General features: G+C 41.4%; 2 protein-coding genes across 2 annotated transcripts; one reads left to right on the top strand and one right to left on the bottom strand.

Annotated features, from left to right (window-relative positions):
• Window positions 1-2129: 2129 nt before the first annotated feature.
• LOC140922789 (sodium/mannose cotransporter SLC5A10-like) lies at window positions 2130-15003 on the top strand. The gene is made up of 15 exons (XM_073372813.1): window positions 2130-2258; window positions 2628-2768; window positions 4114-4194; window positions 5408-5512; window positions 5884-5943; window positions 6123-6227; window positions 6891-6996; window positions 8928-9008; window positions 9999-10546; window positions 11389-11606; window positions 12174-12318; window positions 12395-12482; window positions 12792-13040; window positions 13344-13550; window positions 13925-15003. Exons 2-15 carry the CDS (start codon window positions 2673-2675, stop codon window positions 14128-14130), a joined length of 2295 nt encoding a protein of 764 aa, XP_073228914.1. The 5' UTR covers window positions 2130-2258; window positions 2628-2672; the 3' UTR covers window positions 14131-15003.
• Window positions 15004-24609, bottom strand: LOC140922790 (sodium/mannose cotransporter SLC5A10-like). Its single transcript, XM_073372814.1, has 14 exons — window positions 24480-24609; window positions 23851-23931; window positions 23220-23324; window positions 23064-23123; window positions 22559-22663; window positions 22017-22122; window positions 21373-21453; window positions 20463-20779; window positions 19917-20134; window positions 19197-19341; window positions 18011-18098; window positions 17380-17628; window positions 16365-16547; window positions 15004-15546 (listed from the first exon to the last, which is right to left on the bottom strand). The coding sequence occupies exons 1-14, from the start codon at window positions 24570-24572 to the stop codon at window positions 15353-15355; spliced, it is 2025 nt and encodes a 674-aa protein (XP_073228915.1). The 5' UTR covers window positions 24573-24609; the 3' UTR covers window positions 15004-15352.
• Between the last annotated feature and the right edge of the window lie 1198 nt (window positions 24610-25807).

Genomic DNA, 25807 nt, shown 5'->3' with positions numbered 1-25807 from the left:
ATCGTTTTTAATACAGTTACCTTTCAACAAGGTTTCTTCTAATCCACTGTTCCAATGCACCTCTCAATGCCAAGAATGCTTGTTCGATAATTAATTTATTAGTCACATGTATTGAATGCCTTAAATCCGTGCTGCGACAGAAATTCCAGTTGTGAGTGGAACAATCGTTCTTGGTTTCATTTATAACAGAGAGCTTGAAGTGTCTTGTAAACGTAAGCCAGCTAAAAGTAAGAAATAAAATCCTGCTTCTGAATCCAAAGCAGGAGATATTAGGAAGGTTTTTATGTGTATTTTAACGGCCTTTACAGCATCCGGGTTCTTTTTGGGACACCAGCGGAACATTTTCATCTGCTTTGCACAAGTGTTGAATGAAAATGGTGTGATCTCGTTTGGCTTGATCGCCCCAGTTTTAAAGGTTATGCTGAAAAAAAAAACAGCTCTCAAGCATAATAACTACTCCATTCGCACGAATACTGAAATGACTGAAACAATAATGTTATTATTATTGTCCCATTTACAGTACATTGATCATGACTTACTCTGAAGCCACAAGTTTTACAAAATAGATCTAAGCATTGAGTTTCCAAAGACATTTTTGCAGTGCCATCAAACCCGACCTTCTGGTAAGGTTTTTTTGGAACTTTGACGAACTATACAAGATACGGTAAAATTTCGAAAATAAACCCCTCCATGTATAAGCCCCTCCAAATATAAGCTCCCCAAACTCATGGCGCAAAAACTATAAGCTAGCCCAATCGATTTAGAGACGCACATTTCCCTCCAAGTATAAGCCTAGCCGATTTTGAAACCAGAACTTCCCTCCGTATATATAAGCCCCTCTGAATATACGCTCCTCCAAAAATAAGCCCCTCAAAAAGGGTCTTTGAAAAATATAAGCCCCGGGGCTTGTCTTCGGAATTTTACGGTGTTCATAGTTAATGCGGCATCTGATATATGCCAATCTATGCCTAGATACGTGAATCGTGATACTCTCATTGTTTTCGCAAAGTTACTTATCCTGTACTCAGCACGTGCTTTGACAAAGTACTTTTCAGTATGCACGTGCCCAACAGGCGTATCCTAAATTGAGCTTCATGCCCAGGGCTTTCTCTGCTACATTCCTTTCATACGAGTTGCAGTGCGTGGGGATCTGAAAATGCTAGGAATGTAGACTTTTGACAGCTCACCTTTGTCCTGGTTACCACGGGCCCCCTGGACTTTTCTGCAATAAAATTAAACAGGGGATGCATGAGGAACTCCCTAAATTTGACTTCATCAGGAGCTGATGACTACACGCGCACGCGTCTGCTCCGCTCGAAAGGGGTCAATTCACACTACAAAACGGGTCAAGAATGGGTAGATCAAATATTGAAAACTCCAAAAGAAACCTCGTACGGTTCAGTGTAAACAAAATTCAAGATACCAAAGGCTGAAATTATCTGTTTTAGCAGGTTTGTTGTAGGAGAAAATATAAAGTTTATTGGTGAACTAGACCAATACCTCCCTTTGAAGAGTAAGGCGCAATAAAGATATACTGTACCACACCATACTATTTAAGCATTATAAGCAGTTTTTCAAGCGAAAAGAAGGTCAAAATTGGACAGTAGCCCATGCAAGAGTGATCTCCAGTTCAAGTGGGTGCTATTAGTCTCGTCACGCAACGCTCCTCCCCAAAAGAACGGCGTTACGTAACAAGCGGTTGCGCAGGGGACTTTTAGAAGAGGGGCTAGACCGGTATGGAATCGGGAGGCGGAGCCGACCCCGCTCGTACCCCACCCCAAACCCGCCCCTCTCGCGCGCGCTTCACTCGAAAAGCGCCAAGAGTCATACTTTGCCGAAAAAGCGTATCTACAACAAACAACTATATTTTAGGAACTTCACTAAATAAACATTAAACTACTGATACGAATAATGAATGAGATCGTTACACATGTAAATCAAGTTTATAGCATACAGTTTTATAAAAGCGAAATCGATCACGTGAATATGCCGTGCCTGGCTAATAATTCGACGTTAATGGGTTACATATTTACCACGCTGTCGAAGGCGTTTATAGGGTTTAGCTTTGTGAAACAATAGGAGAGGGTTTTCGATTCGTCTGTGCTCCTGAACCCAAAATTAAACATACAGGTCAAGTGCAACCGCGTAACGCCGAACTACAAATACTGAAAAGACATAAAAACGGGGCCATTGGCCGGCGTGAAGAGAGGCGAGACGGACACAGAGACGAAGAGAGGGCACCACGATCACAGGCTAAGGTACGTTGAACCGAAGTTTTGCTCCAAATTCTCCATTTTAGCACTTTGAACACAACAGTAAATTTCCTATACAAGGTCTAGAAATCCCTTGTTGCGTAATATAGAGGCAAGGTATTAGATATTTACTAGGTTATAAAGCAGATGACTTGTACCCATCCGGCGTACATTGCTCACTGCCTGTGCGTTGACAAGGTGCTCCTATTGCCCCCGCTAAAGGAATAAATATTTCCAAGATAAATAGTCTCCCTCGTTCGTAGCCAAGTTCATTCCTGCTACAATTGATTTAAATCAGACATCAGACTGCACTTTTCACGGCCGGATCAATCAACAAAGGTTTCACTGATTACTGAAGCTTCTTAATTTCTGCAGGCACAACGAATCGACAAAACAGGACCTTTTACGTAAGAATTGAACATGGTGTTCGTAGACCAGAAGCAGAAGTCCTTAGAAGTCTTAGACTGGGTGATAATTGGAGCTTATTTTCTTGGTTGCATATTTGTTGGTTTGTGGGTGAGTAACTCGTTAATTTCATTTTTTATTTGAAAAAGTGGGTAAGGCTATTCATGAAGCAGACACTTCAAATACTTCATCTCTGGTTACAAAAGGCGCCCCTGAACGATCAGATTAAATCTACGCTCGGTTATCACGCAAGATAAAAATATTACATTTTTAGTTGTTTACACATTTATTTATATTTGTGTTTATTTATTTGTCTGTTTAATTAATTTTTGGATCGAGTTTCTATCGTGCAGATCGAAAAGTTGTTGTTATTGAAAATCAGCTTCAAGAAGTTGCAAAAGCTAAAAAAAAGTGCATAATAGCCGCGCGCTTTTCTGCTGTGGGATTGTACTAAGGAAAGGCGAGTTTTTTAGGAATCTGGTGATCTTTTTCATTCTCTTTAGCTTAACGTCCTCTCTCGTATCGAGGAGAAAGGGACAAAGGCTAGAGAATTTTGCGTGAGCAAGATGAGATAAAATGGTTAACTCCCCCGTGCAAAAAATCCAACACGCGAACGTGCTCGCAGGCTATTTTCGGATAGAAAGAAGCTGGAACGACCTGCTTGTGGCGTGAGGTATCATCAGACGTCGGACGAAAGTTGGAGTCTCAAAATTCTTTAAAAAGCCATTTTTAAGCACACCTTTTAAAATAATTCGTATTTTGTCTTGCACATGTACAGCATGTGTCGCTTAATTTTTTCAATTGTATTGATCCACTTCTATCGTCAACTCATTACCTAAACAGCGTCGATTGGTTAGAATGTTTATACCAGACTGAATTCCACCTTTTCTTGATCTTTAATTGTGCTCATGATTTTTCCATGCTCCTGAGACTATCAAATTTCCCCTTTGCAACAAACCCTCCAAGCTCTAAGAGCAAAAAAGTTTATAAGTTGTAATCGGTTGGAGATTTATTCCTACTGCGTTAGAAGAAAAGTTTTGGTGTATTAATACTGGATTTTTAAGTTCGCGCCAAATTAACAGATAACGAAGACCTTTGTAGGTTATCTAAACCATCATTCCGGGAAAATCCATATCCGATCCGTGCCCAGAAGTCACGCCATGCACTGTACAGCAAAACACGTGATCGGCCACGTGAACTGTACACTAGAAGGAGGAGGCTCTCTAAGGTGACTGTAGCTCTCCCCTTCCCTTATTATTATCCAATTTTAATTTCTTTTTCGTAAAACCAGTGGGAGCCTTTGATGAGGAGAGAGATCGAGCTGAGAGGCAGGGCGAGACGAACCAGCGCACGCGATAGTATCACTGGCGGGAAAGGCAATGCGCGCGCTTACCATTTATTATTAAAAGGGTACTTCATATTGTTGTTGTTGTAAACTCTCAATTATCTCTCACAGTCCAAGTTTAAGAAACAGAAAGGAAAGGATGAAACTGCTGAAACGTACTTTTTGGCCGGAAGATCCATGCTGTGGTGGGCAGTGAGTACAGCTTGTTTGTTAATTTACAATAATTCCCACCCATTCGGTCATTTGTTTATTAGCGCGACCAGCGCAAAAGCTTATTCAAGCCGAGTAGCATGTAATTGTAAAGCAGAAGGATGCAGTGGAAAAAATTAAACATAGTTCCCGATAGAACAGAACGGAGGAGAAATCGAGTTTCCCCTAGCTTGTCTTTGCTAGGTAATGGGCAGTAGGCGCCAGGCTTAGATAATTGGACAGCACGACCCCATAGAGCGCAGTGTAATAGGACAGTTTTAAAGCACTTGATTGGTTCCTTGTTATTTCGTGTCTAGGCAAAACCACTCTTGGCAGATCATGATTATAATTAAACACAAGTTGAAATTATCACAAATCCTCGTGCCCCTATCTCAAATTTTGTTAAGTGTTAATTAATTGGTAACAGACTGTCTAAAATCGAGCTCGCGATAAAACAATTTACCCCCCGCTACTCGGTCGTCCGATTTTGTTGAATCACTTAAACGATTACAGATTGAATTCAGTTGCACTCAGTCTCACTACAATTAATTATCATTGTCGTGATTAAAAAAAAATCGGACCCTGACGATCTGCTTTGTTGAATCACTTCTATGATTAGAGAACGAATTGGACTCAACTCAGCTCGACGTTTTATCAAAAGCTGTTACATACCATTATAAATATCTACCCTGAGTAATGACTGGCTGACGTGATTAACCAGAGTTATTTCTTTATATCGGGTTTTGTGATTGTCAATTGAAAAGCAATCTGTTACAGCAAATAAAGGTAACTCTAACTGACTCTAGCAAAGACAGCAAATACAGTCAACGCCCAAAACGCCCAGTTTCCCCTCTTACAAAGATGAAAATTGCCCTCGATTTACAAACGCCGTGAGACATGAGGGGTCTACTGCAGTCTGTATTAACATCGCAAGTGTCCCAAGGATTTAGGTCTGAGGTTATGACATTTCAAAAGGAAAAGACCTTGCCATTCGTCGGTTATTTTCTTTTACTCTCTAAAAAGTCGTGAAAACTTTCTATATATGAACACGTTGAATCAATCCCTACGGCGGTTCCCTAAGGCCGAAACTCGTTTTTGAAGAAGGACATTTATTGTCGGTATATTTCACAAGTCTCTGTCCAAGAGAAAGTAGACTATACGTGGCATCATGCATGATTCACAGTCAGCTGTCAGACTTGTTAAACATATTTTCTAGGTTGGACCCAGTCTTTTTGCCAGTAACATGGGAAGCGAACATTTTGTGGGTTTGGCCGGCTCTGGAGCTGCAACTGGAATTGCTGTGGTGGCATACGAGTGGCAGGTATCACATTTATTTCACGTGTTTTTCAATACACTAACCCTTTTACTCCTAATTATAAAATTCCCCAAAATTCAAATTTCTTTTTTGTAGAATCCTAAGAAGTAAATAATACTATTCAAAAGTTCGGGCAAAGACGTTTGTTTCATTTGAATGGAAACATGGCATAGGATTTCGTCCACACGATTTAAAAGCTAGAAAATTCATTTGCCATAGTTTTAGTCTATTACTGAAAGTTCTAATCACGTAACCATATTTGTATATAATAATGCAAAAAACCTGATGTGTAATGATCTCGAATACACATAACTACACCTTTCAAGCAGATATTATGAGAACTTGTTTAGGTTTTAATGGCAATATTCCCTTTATAGGCTAGCTGGATTTTGCTTCTTCTTGGCTGGATTTTTCTGCCAATTTACTTGAGATCGCGGGTGAGTTTCTTTTTGATTTTAGTGTAAGTTATCTTTCTTGGCTTAGCCAAGTAAAAGACTTGATATTTTTTTTCTGCCTTTTTTGTCTTCGTATTTTAGTGCTGATGAGAACTTTAGAACAGCAGGTCAAATCATGAAATGTTTGTAACACTTTTTGTCTCTCATTCCTCGCGTAATAGGTTTTCACGATGCCTGAATACTTACAGAAGAGATTCCAAAGTCGTTGGGTCAGGACGTATTTGACCGCCGTTGCTCTCATTTCTTATGTATTTACTAAGACTTCGGTACGTTAGTATTATTTAACACAATTGTGATATGTTATTTTTAGTAAACACGAATGTGCTTTGGAGTATTTTTCGAGGTCTCTTTCGTGTTATCAAATTAATACGCCAATTCAAGTTGATCTAGGGGAGAAGCCATTCACGCAAAATTTTTCTTAGTATTAGAACTTATAAGGTGAGCTTTGGGACCTTGTAAGGCAGACTTGGGTGCGGGGTCTATTCAAATACGTATACGTTGGTATTAAAAGTTTTTTCTTCAGTCCCGTGGGGGACTCCAATATAAAAGGGACGGGGATGCGCGTAAGTGGAATTAAATCTCTAAAGAAGATAAAGGGGACCAATCTGGGCGTGGCTTCCCCGTAAGTTGTTCAAAACATTCAGAGTAAGTGTTTCGTTCGAGCGCAAGGACAACTGCTGTTCGATTTTTAAACATTAGATAATCTTTCATCGGAAGCCCTTTGGACACCTCCTTAAATCATGCACACCTGCAAATTGAACCAGCTATAGCTGACGTTAACGATATATGAGCCTTCGATGTCTCAGCTCTCGCATACAACACAATCGTCTCTAGGCCTTTTTAGTTTGGAATCATGAGAGCATTGTTCGATGATTCACCCTTTGGAAAATCTGTAGACTGGGCTTATCGTTAACTACAATTTTTTTCAGGTGGATATCTACGCTGGTAGCGTATTTCTGTACGAAGCTGTTGGTTGGAATATTTATATTTCCGCCGCTTGTATTTTGGCCATCACAGCCGTTTACACCGTCCTGGGTAAGATAGTACAGGGACCGCGGAGGGGGAGGGGCTGGTAGGGCTATAGCCCTACCACTTTTATTGCTTGGATTTCTTATCTAGCGCTCCAGTTGACATAGAAAAAGTATGGATTTTTCAACTTGAAAGTAATAAATGGCGTCTACTCTTGCATATTTGCCTCACGTCAAAGGTTCGGATGTCACAACCGAGACGCTCACAAAAATGCGCACTGATCAGAGCTTCGACCATTGCTAGCCTGGTTGGCGAACCGACGCTCCTAAGAAAGCGACGCGCTCCGGCCAGACTGGAGGTTGGTGTTGGTGCACCTAAGCTATTTTTCCAAACTGCTAAAGATCACTTTTAAGAAAGGTCTATTACGAGGCTATTGATCTTATCGTCAGTGCCTTCGATCAGCGCTTTAATCAGGAAAGCTTCAGCTCCTACGCCCAGATGGAGACTTTCTTGGTTAAAGATGGTAATGGTGACGACTATGAGGCAGAGTTCAAGATTCGTGAGGCATCATACAGCAAAGATGTTGATAGCCTGCGAACGGCAGACGTTTCTCCTTGCGACACGTCCCTCAGCGGCGATGAGCGAGGAGAAACGTCTGCCGTTCGCAGGCTAAAATGTCGATACATGGGCGCTACCTGGACAACTAAGCATTTTGAAAGATATGTTAAATGAAGAGAAGACATCGTGTTTTGACGAAATCCTGTTGGCAGTGTCAAAGTTTCCAGAAGCAGAACAAAATATCTGTAAGCTGCTTGCTGTAAATCCTGCTACCAGCGCCACTATACTGGGGAGCGTTTATTCTCATCTGCACGGCCATAGGATGGATCGCGAAAGGTTTAGCAACCTAGCAATGAACAGACAGTGTCTCTATAGGGTTGCACAGGAGTTTGTTTCCCGCAATGAGAACCGCAACTTCAACAAGTAGCAATCTTAAGTAGGTTTATTTAACATATTGACTATATTGGATAGTATACCACGTGTGGACCTTTATGTTACATTCATTGAGGCTGTAAATAGGATGGCGCGCAAGTGCAATTTAAGTGGCAAAACGCTGACCTTAATGTTTTCTTGTACTGGCCAGATTTTTTAGCCCTACCACTTTAAAATGGTCTCCGCGGTCCATGTAGTAGGATTTAAAAGTAAGCTCCATGACCGAAAATAAAGTCGAAGCTCACATGCTTAACGAAGCAATCGCATGTCACTATGATGCCAGAGTTCCCTTAAGGGACCTTGGATGGGCCGCTTTTTCTAAATCTCGTGGTCATGGTGTCGTTCCAAATAGTTCCCAGATGGTTTTTTTGCGTTCTGATCGGTCATGAAATTTTGTATCTGCTTTGATCAGTCGATTAGTGAGTTCTTTTCATTTTAAGACCCTCAATCGAAAACCCCTCTGCATGTGGAGTGGAGTGCCTGCAACTAGCTGGAAAAGCCAAGTGCACTTTCCACTATAAACAAACCTTTAACCTGTAATCAAGTCTCATGAATCATATTCTACAGCTGTTTTTTGTGTATGTCTCACACCCCTTACAGTCATTTATTACAATCCTTCTCCTTAAGTCTGTTTCAAACTGCTTATCCGATTGGATATTTCATCCACTACCGCACTTCGGAAACGTCACTCTACCCATCGCAAATCTTCCAACTTCTGTTACTGGCTTGTTAAATCTTTGGTCCCTTTCCCACTTCTTTTCTGGTCTTCTTTTTTCCCTTTTACCGTTCATCCTTCCATCTAAAATGATCTTCTCTAATCCGTCACTCCTTTTCCAATTTTATAATAACCGAAATATTTTAGGTTTTGTTTCCTTGCACAAAGTCCTCCTTCCCTTACGCTAAGAAGTTAATTGACATCTGCGGTTTTCAATAGAGGGGTGACTGTGAACACGTATACAAAGCTCTTCTTCGTTAGTATGACTGACTTTTCTTTTTTCTTTCTATAGGTGGACTGACAGCTGTAATCTTTACCGATGTTCTTCAGTGTGTAATTATGATTATAGGCGCAGTTATATTGGCAGTAATGAGTAAGAGCAATGCTTTCCTTTTTATAATAATCGATTTAGAAATACATTTTAAAACAAAAATCAACGATATAAAAGAAACTTGATGTTTTGATGGCTTCACACTAGAAGCTAAGTTAGTGACAAGTAAGCACTTGATTCAAGTGCACTTGGAAATCTTAGGTCGCTCTGAAGAAAACATGGCTTCACACTTGTTGACAAAGTCTATTACTTGAAGTAAAAGCTGTTAATCTCTCCGTTCATTAGAATATTTGAACCGCTGCACGTGCACATCATGCACATGGCTTCTATTTCTTATTGGTCAAGTGTGTTCTCAAGTGTGGTGTAGCCCATACTTGGTGGCGAACTTCGGTTTCTTTGAACTACGAACGTTTCCCTGGTCACCAAGTACAGTTGAAGTAGGTACATTTGACCCCTTCACACTCAAAGTAGGTTTCAAGTACACTTACATTATACGTGAAGCTCTAGTGTGAAGCCAACAAACATCTCGAGTATCAGACACTCTAGCTTCCCTCGGCATTTCTTGAGGATTTTAAAGTTTTCAAGATGATTTACCTGCGTCACTCACTATTTGTCGATGAAGTGTTTGCCAGCTAGAGCGGTTTTCATTTGAGTGTCGAAAAGTAATTGGTTTTGCACTTTCTACACGATGCGATTGGCTTAAAAGATTCGCGCCACCTTTTCATCCAATCAGAAGTAAAACCAAAGCCAATTGTGACGCGCTCGCATGCATTTTCCCGCGCTTTGCGTCAGCCACATGTAATTACTTCGAGTTTTGATTGGTTCAATGTATTGTCTGTGTCCTATGTGATTGGCCAGAGTAATTACTTTGGTTTTGGTTTTACGACACTCAAACGAAAACCACTCTATTGGGTAAACGCAAGTATTGATTCGAATTAGTGGTTCCAGTAGTTCAAACCATGGCCCAATGAAGTATAGAGTTCCAATCGCTTATAAGATTCACTTAGTGGGGTGCTAATTAACTGATTTCAGGCTTCGTGAAAGTTGGCGGCTACAATGGTTTGTGGGAACATTATGGGAATTCTTTGGGTAAGTCCGTTCGCACAGCAAAAAAGCCTTTGACAACATTAATGACCAACGTCTCCACAACAGCTGCAACAACAATGGTCACCACAGACAACACCACCCCAACATTGCCAACAACAACAGCACTGTTGTCAACATTGGCAGGTAATGTCTCCACCGCAGCCGCTACAGTTGCAACAACAGTAGTCAACGCCACCGCAAATTTTACCCAAATAATACCCACTAACGCCACCACCAAGTCCACAACAGCACAGCTGACCACATTGGCCACCGATGTCTCAACATCAGCTGCAACAATTGCAACGACATTGGTCAATGTCACAACCAGTATGACTCAAATAATGTCGACAAACCTGGCAGCAGAATCAGAATGTTTTAAGTTGACTGAATATTGGAGTAACATGTTTCGACCTCTTGATGATCCTGACTACCCCTGGTTGGGATTGTGGATAACACTGCCAATCATGGGAGTCTGGTACTGGTGTACTGATCAGGTATGGGCCTTCGAGTCCCACTGCAGTTATACGCCGCCTAAGGCGTTTCTATTATTATATTATTCTCCGGGATTTTATTTACCAGCAAGTGGAAATATCTATCAGGATCAACCTCGTTCCCAGGGTCCTTCCTACTCAGCCCCCGTGGCGCGAGAGGAGAAGATCCTGGGAACGAAGTTGGTATCAGGATGTGTAAATTAATTCGTTAACGTGACTATCTTTCATTTTTTTTCTCAAAAAATATTGAGCTCCTTCTCGTTGAAAGCGTTTTTGTGACCCAGTAAAAACCATGCTGATAAAATGGCGTCGACAAAAGAGTGTTTTACTTGACACGTGAAACAGATACTCAACTACTGCAAAATAGCTACAAGTAAACAAAAGAAGATAATGGAATTAGTGCATACATTGTAATAGTGCGTAGTATTCTACTACCTATTTCACGGGTTAAGTAGAATCACTCTAACACCAGCTTCAATTTTCAAACACTTAAAACTTGCTTAGTAAACTGAAATATCTTAAACTTAGCTTTGTTGTGCTTTTCTTAGCTATTGCAACTTTCTCTTGGTTGATCTCGATACAGTCAGTTGTCGGGATAATTATGCACAAAGTCATTCACATTAATCCTTCTCCAAAGCTCTCGTTTCCTTTAGAGTTGTCCTTCATGTTGTTGGTAGTTTTGTGTGGCCACAGTAATGATAAGGCATTGTGCATCAGTAATTGTATGTTTAAAAGACACGTTTTACGACGAACGAAAATGACTTTAGGGGTAGGAGGTGTCTGTTAAAGAAGATTTGATTGTATAACAATCTAAATTAATCCCTTATGGTGTTTATACAATTTAGGTGATTGTCCAACGAGCCCTCGGTGCTAAGAATAACACCCATGCAAAAGCAGGATCTGTCTTGGCTGGTTTCCTGAAAATCCTACCAATTTTTGTCATGGTTATGCCTGGAATGATCAGTCGAGTGTTGTTTCCTGACTCCATCGCCTGTCCAGATCCGGAGAGCTGCAAAGTTCACTGTGGCAATGAGTTTGGCTGCACAAACAATGCATATCCCAAGTAAGTTAATGGCGCTTGGTAAGATATTTTCGACATTCTTAGACAACAGTCCGTCTGAAAAATCGGGCGAGGGTAACTATTTTGTGACTTAAAAACAACCATAGTTGGGGTCATTATAACCGCGACCTGAAATGAGCCAGAAAGTTTGGTTGATGGGTGTAAAGATTAAAAGATTATAACCGTTAATTGTAAGAAACATTCTTATCACAATTTGCCAATCTAAGTGTCATTATGGTAGCTCGTGAGGACTTTTCGGTGTTTTGACCACTGGTTAATTATCACGGAAATGTCCCAGAAGAGACTAGCCTAATTTTTCCCTGTCCCCTTTCCTTTCCGACGCCTACTACTCAGGCTAAAAACGCTACCTCGTCATCAAGACTATCTTGAAATTCTTGTTAATCGCTTCGAAATTTACAGTAAGTCGCATTTAACACAAATGCTCAAGTAGGCGTCTACCGTAAAAATCCATCATCTCATCAAGACACTCAGTTATAAGAGCGGGACAATGAACTGTCAGAGTTAACAAAAAGACAAATTTTGTACTCACTCTTTTCTAACACTTTGTAGGTTAGTGCTGAACGTTCTTCCGACCGGTTTGGTTGGCCTGATGTTGGCTGTTATGATGGCAGCATTGATGTCTTCACTTTCATCAGTGTTTAACAGCAGTGCTACCATATTCACTGTTGATGTTTGGCTGCGCTTTAGACCCCAGGTACAAAAACACGTACAATTTACACCCTTAAGATAAATAAGTTTTAATCTAATGCATCAATCTTTTACCACTTCAGGCCAAAGAAAGAGAAAAAGTTATTGTTGGTCGCGTAATTGTGGCGGTTCTTGTTGGCGTCAGCTTGTGTTGGCTGCCAATCATTCAAGGTAACGTGTTTTCTCCCTTTAGTTTTTCTTTAGATTTGTCAGATGTCACGTGTTGTTTCATCTTTCTGCGTTTGAATTTATGACCCTCATGACTGGCGCTCAAAGGAAAGACGAAAAGAAAAAAACGTGCGTGCGGGAAGGAAAAAAGGCGCCCTCAATGTTCTCGCAAACTGAATTGACCATGAAAAAGTCGTACTATCTTTGAGCCTAACATGAATGTCAGGCCAACACGAAACTCATGGTGACAAACCAGAAGACTACGCCGTCCAGTTTAATCTAAAGTCTCGTTTTGTCATTTTTGTTTTTCAGGCTCTGCTGGTACCCAGCTGTTTGTTTACATTCAGACCATTCAATCCTACCTGGCTCCTCCTATCACCATGGTGTTTGGACTGGGTATCCTGTGGCCTGGCCTCACCTCCGCTGGTGCTTTATCTGGACTTGTCATTGGGTTTATCTTGGGAATGGCCAAGTTCATTGCTGGAAACGTGTACCCTGCCCCTAGATGTGGTGCAGTAGACGATCGTCCTGGATTTGCAAAAATGCATTTCATGTATTATGGTAAGAATTTACTTTTGTAACAACACTGTTAACAAACAAACGAATCCGGCCGCGTTCCCAAAAGCCCCCTAAGCACTCTCTCGCGGTGCGCGTGATGTCTTAGGAACGATGAAATGCGCTCGTGACGTCCTATCATCCTCTCTACGCTTGGAGCCTGGGGACGAGAAAGCGATTCCAGAGCTTGGACTGTCCGTCAGTTTCAAACACGTATAAAATATGTCCGATGAGACCGTCGCTTTGTGTGATCAAACTTACTGAGTCCACCTTAATGGGTCTATTTTGAATGTTACTATTTATTTACAGCGATGATCATTTTTGGTGTCTGTGGGTTGATAATGGCGGTGGTGAGCCTTTTTACGGAGAAAATTCCCCGGGATGAACTCGGTGGTCTTACATGGAGTACTATCAACGAACCCCCAATTTCTCACGGAGCACTTGGAGAAGAAGATGACGCGGAAAAAACTGAAAATGGTCACGTCAAAAGAGATTCTATAGAGTTGTTGAAGAACGGTAAGACAACAGTTAAAGTACTGAAAATCATTCATCTAGAAATTCAAATTCGCTTTATTACACTCCGCTGTGTCTTGAATCTTTAATCGTCTTCTCGGTGTTTGCATAACTAGATGAAAAACTCCTTCTTGTGTTTAATATAATACTTCTCAGTGTTTGGATATCAGATAAAACATTCCCTCTCTTCTTTGTGTATTACACTTCTCGTTGTTTGGATATCAGAAGAGACACTCCTTCTCGAGTTTGATAAACTACTTTTCGATGTTTTGGATATCAGATGAAACACTCCCTCTCGTGTCTGTGTACTAACTTCTCGGTGTTTGGATATCGCGTAAAACATTCCTTCTTGTGTTTGATATATTTCTTTCTTCTAGGGGGCAAAGATGAAACCTTCGACTCTCCAGAAGACACTGGCGAGGAAGAGAAACACAAGCTGTCACGCTCAGCTATAAAGCCTGACAAAATAAAGCTGACGGTGGTAAAATTCGCTGAGGAAGATCCTATTGTTAAATGGTTCTTACGGTTCCTGAGCTTCTTGTTGCTTCTTGCTTTGTTGTTCTTGTGGGTGTACTATCGTTAAAGTACTGTTTGACCTGTTTGTACTAGTGACAAGGTGATGGGCTCATAAAGATACCAAATGTCGATACCATCGACTATCCACCGATCTTCTTTGCCTGGATATCAATATATGTTCTTTTCGATATCGTTTATCAATAGAGTATGACGAGGTCTGGGCACCCTGTGAACTACTTCTCAAGAAAGACTTTGAATAATAACTTTACAGTACCATTAACAAGTATCGTTATAGATACATGTCGCAAATATCGTTAAATGCCAAATTGGTGTTGTAGCGATTTCACAACCAGGTATCGCCCATCACTAGTAAACCGTAGACATCAGCACAACTCTTGATGTAAAATAGAAATACTATTACACTGTTATATCTTTAAATGTGTTAACTCATCAACCTCGTTCCCAGGGTTCTCTCTCTCGCTCAGCAGGGACCGGTAGGAGAGATCCCTGGGAAAAGCTTATTTCATTGTCAAAATGCTGCTCCAGCCATGGTCTGGCCGGCCAGTTCTGACTTTTGGAAAGCACCCTAAGTTACGACATGTGTAGTTTCATGTTGTTACTAAAGTTCTTCGTATATTCTAAGTAACATAGTGCACACAGTGAACATAAAGATCAGAGAATGCATCAAGTGGTCGGTTACCAGAGGTTAAAAACAATAGAAAATCATTAACCGTCGGGCCCAAAAAGTGGTCGCGGTCGCTTACAGCAGGTGAACGTTTACTAGAGGCTCCTACTGTAACGCTTTGACTTTGATTGTTTTGGACTGGCGGTCGCTTACGAGAGCTGGTCGCACATGGAGGTTGGACTGTAATCGTTTTTCAACAAAACATTACATATGTATAGGCTTGGTGGTTTGCTCTATAATAAAAATGTGATGCAATTTCATGGCTATTCATTCTGTATTAATTTGTATAAAATGAAAATAGATATGGAAGATCCACATCTATGGACACAAATTGCCATTACAACTGATATAAAAAACTTAGAAGTGTGAGAATTTTGCCTTTTCTACGTCCCAGGGCGGCTGTTTTGGACTAGATGCGAGATCGGAAAACTTCAGTGAATATAACAAGAGGGAGAACTCTCGAAAAGCAAACCGAGAAAATAATTATTCAAAACTGTTTTTTTCTAATCACCGTGACCAGTAACGCAATGGCGCGGTCCAAAGCAAAGGGTATTCATAAACCTATATATCATGGTGATCGGTAACGCAATGACCCGGTCCTCTTCTATGCAAAACGTATCCATAAACCTATCAGCGTGACAAGTAACGCAATGGTGGAGATTCGTAACAGCCACTTCAGCCAGGGTTCCTCTTCTGGGAACTCTACAACAGGAAGTTTGATCTTCTCTACCTTCACTTCAGTGGGCTTAAATGTCATGGAAGCAGATGGGCTGTCGTTCACAAAGGATTCACTTTTGTCTGTAAATAATAGAGAAAAGCATGAATGAGGATGTGAACGACTCCGCCATCGTCTTTGTTTTGTTTGTTTGTTTGTTTGTTTTTTTCAGTCTTTACTATGGAAATGTTTGTTTTCAATTTAAGAATTGGAAAAACTCCAAGCCCATCTTTTATTTATTAGAACTCTTCCAAATACAGTCAACTCCCTCTAAGACGGACACCTTTGGGACCGGCAGTAAGTGTCCGTCTTAGAGAGATGTCGGTCTTATAGAGAGTCAAATAAAAGGAGTAAAGAAAGGCAGGGACCAACTCTAGGTGTCCGTTTTAGAGAGGTGTCCGTCTTATAGACGTGTCCGTTAAGAAAGAGTCCACTTCATTCTCGACACCAGAGTTCTTCTCTATTGAGTCGAGAATGGCTGCTTTTAAGTAGAAGTGAAAGGGTCTACGTGTGCGGAACTACGTTTTAGTGCTGTCACAACGCCCATGTTCCCTATGCAGCGCATGAGGATAACATGTCGCTTATTGCTCCACAGCGAGTTCAACAAACCGATATAAAACCAACTTATCTCGCTATCTATTTCTTCTTTTTCTTTTACTATGAGTAACAGAGATCAGAAACACCTTTACCGACGCAAACGTAACAATTGTTCAGGTTTAACAGTATCCAATTTGGTCTTCTTCACGAATGGAAAAATTGGGGCCTTAAACTGAAAAAGAGGAAAATAGGTATCACCATTTCTTTCACCCTCGCTCAACTGCCATGAGAGCAAGACCATTTTACGGCCTGCTGATTGTCATATTCAACGTCTCGGCAAAATAAAGGAAATAAATTAACGTACCCTCCATTTGCATGGTCGTCGATTTTTCCAATGCTTCCACGTCCTCTCCGATGGCTCCGTGCGCTAAAGGAGGTTCATTGATTGTGGGCCAAGTCAGTCCGCCAAGCTCATCTCGAGGAATCCTCTTTGTAAATAAACTTACCACAACCATTGTGAACACACTTATGGCAAACAGGATATTCGCTGTAAGGAAAGGTATAAAAACATCACTCCTACTTAGGTTAAAACAGCGCCTCACTCCCAACATGTTGTGTCTTCTGGGATCGATTGGAAGAATACGCGTTAGTAACTAACTCTTGTACATATAAGCGATCCCAGGAATCGTTGCGCCGAAACATGTCCCTATTGTCCTTGTAGTTTATGTAGTGGGGGAATGGAGGACACTAGTTTACATCCCCTTCTGAAGATGGGACAGCCATTTCTTCGTGATTGTGGCAAAGGCGATAACATTTGTACTCTGTTATTGTGACACCCTGGATAAAGGGTCGAGAAGCGAGCCTATAACGACAAACGCTCTACCAACCGAGTTATCCCGGTGGTTATTGCTGGGCGCATCTGATGTGTAGCCCATAAAGACACCTCTTCGTTGTAGGTCTTTGAGGCGGAAACGATCAGCATTAAATTTTGCGGGAATTGAAGGAGAGAGCAATTGTGATGGACAAATGCAATCTTCCTAGGGATGGAATGTCCTCAGTCCTTCATGAGTTTCATCTGCATTTTATATGGGAATTTATTCCGACCAGCAAAATTCTAGTATCCAGGCAAACGTTAGTCGCGTCATCATGTACTACTCCACCGCGATGTTGGAGGCCCGTGTGACGATGTAGAGTCTAGAAAACTTTAGACGTAACCATGCGTGCTTCTGGGCGTTTGTTTGTTTGCTTTGGAGGTACGAATTAATTTGTAGTCTTTTTCCTTCACATCTACACGTCATTTTTTCCACATTCCCACAGTATCTGAATGATATAATGCCTTGCATATTTTTATCATTTGACTGCAAACATAAGGTACTTACAGTAATACATAAAATGTAGCTTAGCAAATTGCGGACGGGTGTCCTCCTCGCCACAGTCGGGCGGTGCGTATACATTTTCAACAATGAACTTTATAAGTCCCATGGCAAACCCAACCAGAAGTCCAGTGAAAGCTGCATTTTCCGTGAGTCCAGTCCAGAGTATTCCCAACAGGAACATGGAACTGATCGCGGGCGCAAAATATGATTGGATATTCTGGAGATATACAAACAGCTGGTTTCCAGCAAAACCTGTTAAACAAGATTAAATACGGTGGGCAATTTTTTTTTTCACGACTACTCTGTAATACTCGAGCTAGTGCCCCTGTCGAAAGATAAAGGTTTCTGTTTCTGCAAAAAACAAACAACAACTACGACAAATGAGGGGAAAAGAAATGGAAGACATCCATTTTGTAGACTACTGCCGATCCAGAAAACCCCTATTACAATCCTACGAGTACAAGATGGCGTACGACTACGAGTTTAAACAAAGTTCGCATATTCTAAACAATCACTTGTAACAGTAGTCGTGTCTTTTTGGTCGGTTTATGTGCAAGTCATCAGCTGGAAAGAGAGAGATTTCTGGGGACATAACTAGCCTGGCCAGGGTAGGGTAATATATACACAAACTCACCTTTGACAATCGGTAACCAGCACAAACTGACGCCAACAAGAGCAGCCACGACCACTCGACCCACTATGATCTTTTCTCTATCCCTGGCCTATTTGGGAAAAGAATGATTGAGTATCATGAAAGAGTGAGCCCAGTGCAAGAATAAACAACGCGGATATCTCAGTTGTCGGATTGTTCCAAGTTAATTGGTACTCCTCTATTTATATTCAATGTCAATGTCACGAGATCGGTGGCCTGCAGACGTACCTAAGACGTTTAAGAAGTAATGAACCAATAATGTAGCCTGCGAGCAAGCTCTCCGGGGCGATCTGGCGGCGAGGCGGGAAAATGAAGGAGAGCTTGCAACTACATCTCTGGAACTGAATATCTGCGTAGCAAAATTCGATGCGAAATCCTGATTGGCGGAGATGACATAAGCAACGAAGTCATTACCCTTGGCACTTGCTTTTCAATGTTTGTTTACATTCGCGCTGAAATCTGACAGCTCAGTCGACGGGTAGCCAAAGGGAATTGGAGGTGGAATTCAAATTCCAGAGACGCAGTTGCAATCTCTCCTTCCTTTTCCCGCCCCGCCGTCAGAGCGCCCCGAGGAGCTCGCTCGCAAGCTACCAATAATGAGCCATTTTGGACACGAAGATGATGAGATTTCAATTAATCATCAGAGATCTCAAATAGCAAGATATAGACTATTTTGAAATTCCCTTTTTTTTTTTTGTTTTCATTTTTACTGTTTTCCTCTAATGTTCACGGTGTACCTTTAGCGCATCTTCCTTCACGGGCGCTTCGAGACTCGCACCAGACGAGGCGAAGACTGGAAACAAGCAAAGCGAGAGACATCGGAAAACAAAGGCGGGTAAAGAGACGTCCCGCTTTCCCCGTCCCGCAATCCTTTGCGCAAACGAGAGAGAGGTGTGAATAAAAGGGAGCCTTCAGTTGGCCTTTTGACACAATAAAAAGATCTTTATGTTAACCCCTCCAGAAACTATAAGGGGAATGGGTACAAACCTTAAGCGAAACGATTTCTGGGGTAATTTTAGTGGACAAGCGTTAGTTATGATTGGTTGTCGGTTGCCTTGAAAACCGTCGACCAATCATAACAAAAGCTTTTCCAACCAATTTATCCCAGAAATCGTTGCGCCGAAAACTTCTACCAATTCCCCTTATAGTTTCTGGGGTGGTTAACTACCTGTGGTCTGAGCCTCAGCCATACATCAACAGTGAAGATGGTAGCGCTGCTGTTAAATGCTGAGGAAAGGGATGACATGACGGCAGCCATCATTACTGCTAACATTAGTCCAACCATTCCAGTGGGAAGAATGTTCAACACCAACCTACCCGGCAAAAACCATATCAGTGTTTGAACCCAATCCAATCCACTTTTTAAAAGTCATGGCTGGGCACCTTCTTATTATATGGGGACATGCCACTATAAATTTGACCGCCCTGTCTCAAACGCGTCTAACGTTTCCTAAAGAAACAGAAGGGCGTGCATTTTGTCTACTGTCGTGAACAGGGGTTCTAAAACAGAGGTTACTGTCCAATACGAGGTGGATATTTCAGATTTCTCTCGTCTTCTAAATAGGCTCAGGTTTGAAAATCTCAGCGCGGCAACCGTACACTCAAACTGATGGGTCAGGTTCCCCCGGTCTATTTAATGCGGTGCTCTTAGCTATTCCAAGTAGTCTTCCCCTCTATTGTCCCGACACGCGATGTTGTCCACATTTTTAGCAAGCAGCGTTACCCAACACACAACATGTTTAGAATGTTTCTTATCGCCTTCATCCCCAGCTGCTATCAAGAGCGAGTTTGCAGCTCATGGGGACGGGAATTGCCTTAGTTGACAAGCGTTGCTTAACAGATTATTCCTGTTATTACCATTACCAAAACTATTCACTGCTCAACTTACTTAGGATATGCATTGTTGGTACAGCCCCATCTGTTATCACAGGCTATTTCACAGCTCTTAGGGTCGTGACAAGCGATGCTGTTAGGAAACAACACTCGACTGATCATTCCTGGCATTACCATCACAAACATGGGAAGAATTTTCAAAAAACCTGCAAAAATGGTACCAGCTCTGGCTTGGATGTGGTTCTTGGCGCCCAAGGCTCGTTGAACAAGGACCTGAATTTGCAGATGACAGGTATGCATAGTAAAGAAGTCGTGCCCCAAAACTAAAATTTAGAAGATTCGATGGCGACAAACCAAACTTTCTTCAATTACCTAGTCCCTGTACGGCGTCTTCCCAGGCCTTCTCGGTCAACGCATTTTGGTGACGTATCCGAGACGAACGCTCGGACCACGTGATCCCAAACGCATAGGCCGCGCGGAATGATGAGGCTTAGAGACTAGGCAATTTCTTCCCCAGGTCATCGTAACCACAAATGGAGCCTCTTGGCTTTTATAGTTGTTCTACTAAGGTATGATTATTATTATATCGAGCCAGAGTTACCTGATCTGTACAAAAGTACCAAACTGCAGTAATGAATAAAGACGTCCACAATCCTAACCAGGGGTAGTCTGGATCATCAACCGGCCTCCACAGATCACCCCAGTAGGGTGTTAGTTTGTAACAACTATCAATTGTGTCGTTGCTCTTGCCCAGAGTATCTGCTACTGTTGTTGCCGCTGTTGAGCTGAGATTAGAATTTACCACAGAGGTCCCAGTTGTAGGGATGTTTGTCGAAGAGGGTGTCGACCACAGGGGCTTACCCATCGAGGAGCCGAATTTACTCCACAGACCATCCAATCCTCCAACTTTTGCAAAACCTTAAGGTAGAAATAAATCAACTTAATCACCATTGTAATGATTGTTCGGATTAACATCCGGCAACTTTATTTACGTCAACAATTCAAAGTGGAGTTCGTGATAGCTAGTTTAGCTGAAAACTCTCCATTTACCATGTCTCTTTTAGGATATAATTGTCTTGTTTTTATCCAACCAAGATTCGCTAAAAATACCCCCTTGAGAGAATAAGAAAGCTTGCAAATCATTTTTATACGGAGAAAAAGTAACGTAAAATTACGGAAATAAGCCCCTCCAAATATAAGCCCCCCAAACTCGTAACGCAAAAAAACCTCCGTTAAATCGCCCCTCCAAGTATAAGCCCCGCGGGGGCGTGTACTCGGAAATTGCCTTCAAATACAAAGTAAAACAAGGCAAAAACGGTAAATTTCCTTCCATTTATAAGGCTAGCCCAATCGATTTTGAAACGCAAATTTCCCTCCGTAGATAAGCCCCTCCAAAAATAAGCCCCTCAAAAAGGGCCTTTGAAAAACATAAGCCCCGGGGCTTATTTTCGGAATTTTAAGGTATCAAAATCAAATAGAATTCGTACAAACACTATGGGCACCCTACTTACTCATTATGGCTACAACGATGCCACCGATAACCATAATAGTACACTGCAATACATCAGTGAAGAAAACGGCCGTCAGACCACCTACAAAAAAGTGCTTGAGTTATTTACAAGCTTGGGACGTTTTAAGGAGTACGCAGTGTCCCTGTCGGTATTTATCCCTTCTTTATATCCTTTGCTGCCATTTCATCTAGGCTTATTTCGCTGTTTCAAGGCCATGTCGCTTGTCAGAATTTTACCCTAACAGGGGCGCGAAACTGCGAGGGCCTACCTTCCCCAGGGACAGGAAAAACTGTCCGTAATAACGAGATGTCCGTATTAAGCGGGTGTCCGTAAAGCAGGGTTCGACTGTATTTGTGAAGTACAAATGAAGTACAAATGAATCACTCGACGATAAAGAACAGATGAAGTACAGGGAAAGTACAAATGACGTTTAGAGGAAGCACGAATGAAGTACAAATGAAGTACAAATGACGTACCAGTGAAGTACAAATGAAGCACAAATGAAGTACAGAAGACGTACGAATGACGTACGAATCAATTGTAGCCAATGTCTAGATGAAGTACAGATGATAAAGAGATGAAGTACAAATGAACTAGAAAAGTACAAATGTATAAATGTATCAATGATGTTCGATGAAACTTACCAAGAACAGTGTAAACAGCAGTGATGGCTAAAATCACAGCTGCTGACACATAAATATTCCAACCAACAGCTTCATACAGAAACACACTGCCCGCGTAGATATCAACCTGCCAGAACGGAAGCGAGATTTGTGACTTGCTCCTCTACTCTAAAGCGCCTTCTTTTCACACTAAACCGGATCTGAACTTTTAGTGCGGACATAAAAAGTTATCTGGTACATTATGAACACCTATCCGACATGTGAATCTCCACTTTAAAGATCGGCGTGGCGGAACTTCGACCCGTTTAATACTATACTTTTCGCGTCGGCATGAAAAGCTACTCAACCATTACTAAAGGCTCCTATTGATACCAGGGAGGCTTTGTAAGCTCCCTGAATGGACTAAAATGAGTAGCTACTTTTTATTTTAAATAAAGACGTCTGTCTATCTATCCGTCTATCTAAGTAAAGATCAAACTTGGCTCACTCAACGTTCTTGGTAATGTTCCGTCACCGGCAGTACTTTAATTTATTTTCAAGTATTTCCTTAGTTCGATACTTACTGATATCTTTGTGAGTACATATGATATGAGCGCCACAGCTGTCAAACAAGTCCTTATCTTGGTGCTATGAAATCGTTTTAGCAAGTATTCTGGTGTCGTGTAAATCTAATAGAAATAATCACAAGAGAAGCAAATACATACGAACACTTATAACATTATTTAGCTAGGAAGCAAGTTAGCTAGTCTGACATTCGTCAACACTCATGCCCAGGGAAAATAGGTTCCTTTGATATGACCCCACCTCTTTAACCCTTTAAACCCTCAGATCAAAATTTGAATTCTCATTTGTTGCCCCCATTCATTTCCTACAGAAGTAGTGGGGAGAAGTTGATAACATGAACAGAAAATGTTTTTCTGCCATTCACCAGTTCCCTGCTAATAGACGTCTCTTTTCCCTTGTAATTCGCTGGCAGGAAAATTCAACAGATGCAAGCCAATTAAAGTAACTCCTTTTATGTTTATATCACATTTTTCGGAAGCATTTTCAAAGAGCTTGTTAACTCACCCTTGATTTGAGGTAAATTGGCACAAAGACCCAGCCCAACAGCAGTAGGAGCCAGGGCGCCTGAAAAACAATAATCAAGCGGGATACATTCTAGGTACTTTTAAGTACGGTCAAAATACTTCTGAAATATCACGTGAGTAAAGTCACGTGACTTGCCTGCCACTCATATGATGCTACACCAATCCCTGTTGCCGCGCCAGATCCAGCCAATCCAATGAAGTGCTCACTACCAATGTTACTGACAAATAAACTCGGTCCAACCTATTGAACAATTCAATCAGGGTAATGTTTCGACTGGATTGATTGTTAAAATTCTCATTTAATATTCACTAGAGTTTGAACTACCCACGTTCCGGGAAGATCCCTTATAAGTCTTTTAAAAAAGTTGAATTTCTTTTTGTTGGTTTTATTCATTTAGAGACGGATTTCGTTTTACAAAGCAAACTAAAACATCCATAGAAAAAGGAAAACGTGCAAGAAAATGTTGGGTTATTTGTCCAAAACTTGTCCACTTAACTTAGCATTTTGGTAAAAATGGTATACTTAATGACCATTGTAGATTTTAAAACATTGTCAGTATACTGTATTAGAAGGAAATGTAAGAAGTTATTTTTTCAAAACTTTCCAAATGTGTAGCGATTGCAAACTCAAGACAACACACTCGATGCAGTCAGTGCACATCTCTATCATTACTAGTGCCCTTTCAACTGATCAGGACCGTGCTGTATTTCCTAGGGGGATTTTTGTATTTCCCAGGGGTAAATTTGATCGCAACGGCTCTACTTACCGCCCACCACATCATTGATCTGCCAGCCAAGAAGAAAGTTTCAGCGGTTTCAGTTTTCCCTCTTTGTTGTCTAAATTTAGTCTGCAAAAAAGCGACAAGCCGTATTATGAGAGTAAGAAGCTTGACTTGCTTAAATAAACATTTTTCCACCACGCAAACTGTGCTACGTATTTTGTGCAAGCGAGGTCTTTTGGCTGGGTGTCCTGGGCATTCGTTTTGCAACAACTGTTCAAGACACCCTAATACAGAAAAGTAAAGGCTCTAGACTGATATTTGGAGCATTTAGTTTGACTAGCTTTCTTCAATCATTATGGCTTTCATCCAGAAATTGACTCTTCTGCTGTTCACACCGATCAAATATCATATTCCAACCAAACGTCAATAGAGAATGAACGATAGCATTCTAAAAGATTTCAAAGACAAACTATCGCTCAAACAAATCACATCATTTGGCCCCTACAATACAGCAAGGGTAGTACTCTTTGATTTATTCGCTTCACAGTGTTTCAAAACCAAGATTCTTAGGTCCTCAGGCCTAAATTCAACACATACACTACAACAAAAACTTGAAAATACAGAGAAAATTTGCCTTGAACTGGCTTTACAAATAAAAGAAACACTACACATACCCATAGCCCAACTAGAATGCAAGCAAAGAAATAAAATGCGATGATAACCCAGTCTGCAGCCTTCAGTGGCTTTCTATCCTCGGTGTAAACCATGGCAGTTCGTACAGTAAGTCTCGCAGTTCTGTTACACTCAGACGAGAGTCAATTTGGTAAATGTCAGACACCAAATAACGATGGCAGCCAGGGTCATGGTCACTGGTTCGTAACGTCACGACACAGTCGCATCAGAAAGAGATTCTGTAGTCACGCTGGTTGGCCAAATGTTAAAATGAATCTTATCAGGAGCCTAGTATCGCCTACTGGCCCCAGTTGTTCAAAACGTGGATAACGCTATCCACCGGACAAATCACTATCCACTGGATAGCGCAATTGGTTTCCCTAACACTTATCCGTTGGATAGTGATTTATCCGGTGGATAGCGGTATCCAACTTTTGAACAACCGGGGCCTGGAAGGTAATCCAAGATAGACTTTGATTTCTGATTCCACGCCATCGATTCCGGATTCCAGGTACTTGATTGTGGAATCTTTGTCAGTGGAACTTGGACTCGGGATTTAGCGGGATTCCGGATTCCTTGAGTTGTATTCCGATTCCAAAGCACAGGATTCAGGATTCCACAAGCAAAGATTTCCTGGGAGGCGCATTCCTCAAGCAAAAATTTCCCGGATTCCGGAATCCGGTTCCGTAACCCTTTAAGCCCCAAGATCCACATACAAATTCTCCAGACTGATCTGTACCTTTTTCTTTAAAGGATAGTTGAGAGAATTTGGTTTAAGATCAAAGCGATCTCCCTTTTGGTAATCAATTTAGTAATTCTCATAACCTTTACTCTTGATGATCTGCTGATGCTGTTAGGAGAAAATTGATCTTGGTCTCTCTTAGGACCTAAAGGGTTAACAAGGGGCCGGGCAACTAGTAATAGCCCCAGAGCTAATCCCTGCCCTTAAAAATGCATTTTCCTGTTTGAAGAGGGGCAGAGGTTCTTGCTTCGCGGTTATAAATCTTGCGTTGTACCCTCAGTCTTTGCGTTTTGCGCACATTTTACGCGCTCCGCTTTGTGTGGGCATGGATAATGCCCACACAGTCTTTCTATTATCCATGGTGTGGGCAAGTCTATTTTGTGCGGGAATATTCTATACACACAAAACTAACAGATAGTAGAAACATGAGCAATTACGCAGTGAATCGAAGTGAAACTCATCAGTGACGTGTGGGCTTAAAACCATTGTACCTGAAAAAAAAACCCTCGGAGCGAAACTGAAGCGGAACAAGAACTGCGCCACCCTTGATCCCCTAATCGACATAAATCGATCATAGATAAATTGGTC

The sequence above is a fragment of the Porites lutea genome, chromosome 13, assembly GCF_958299795.1.
Source record: "Porites lutea chromosome 13, jaPorLute2.1, whole genome shotgun sequence".
Classification (NCBI taxonomy): domain Eukaryota; kingdom Metazoa; phylum Cnidaria; class Anthozoa; order Scleractinia; family Poritidae; genus Porites; species Porites lutea.
The sequence above is the reverse complement of the archived record's forward strand: the minus strand, read 5'-3'. Positions and strand labels throughout refer to the sequence as shown.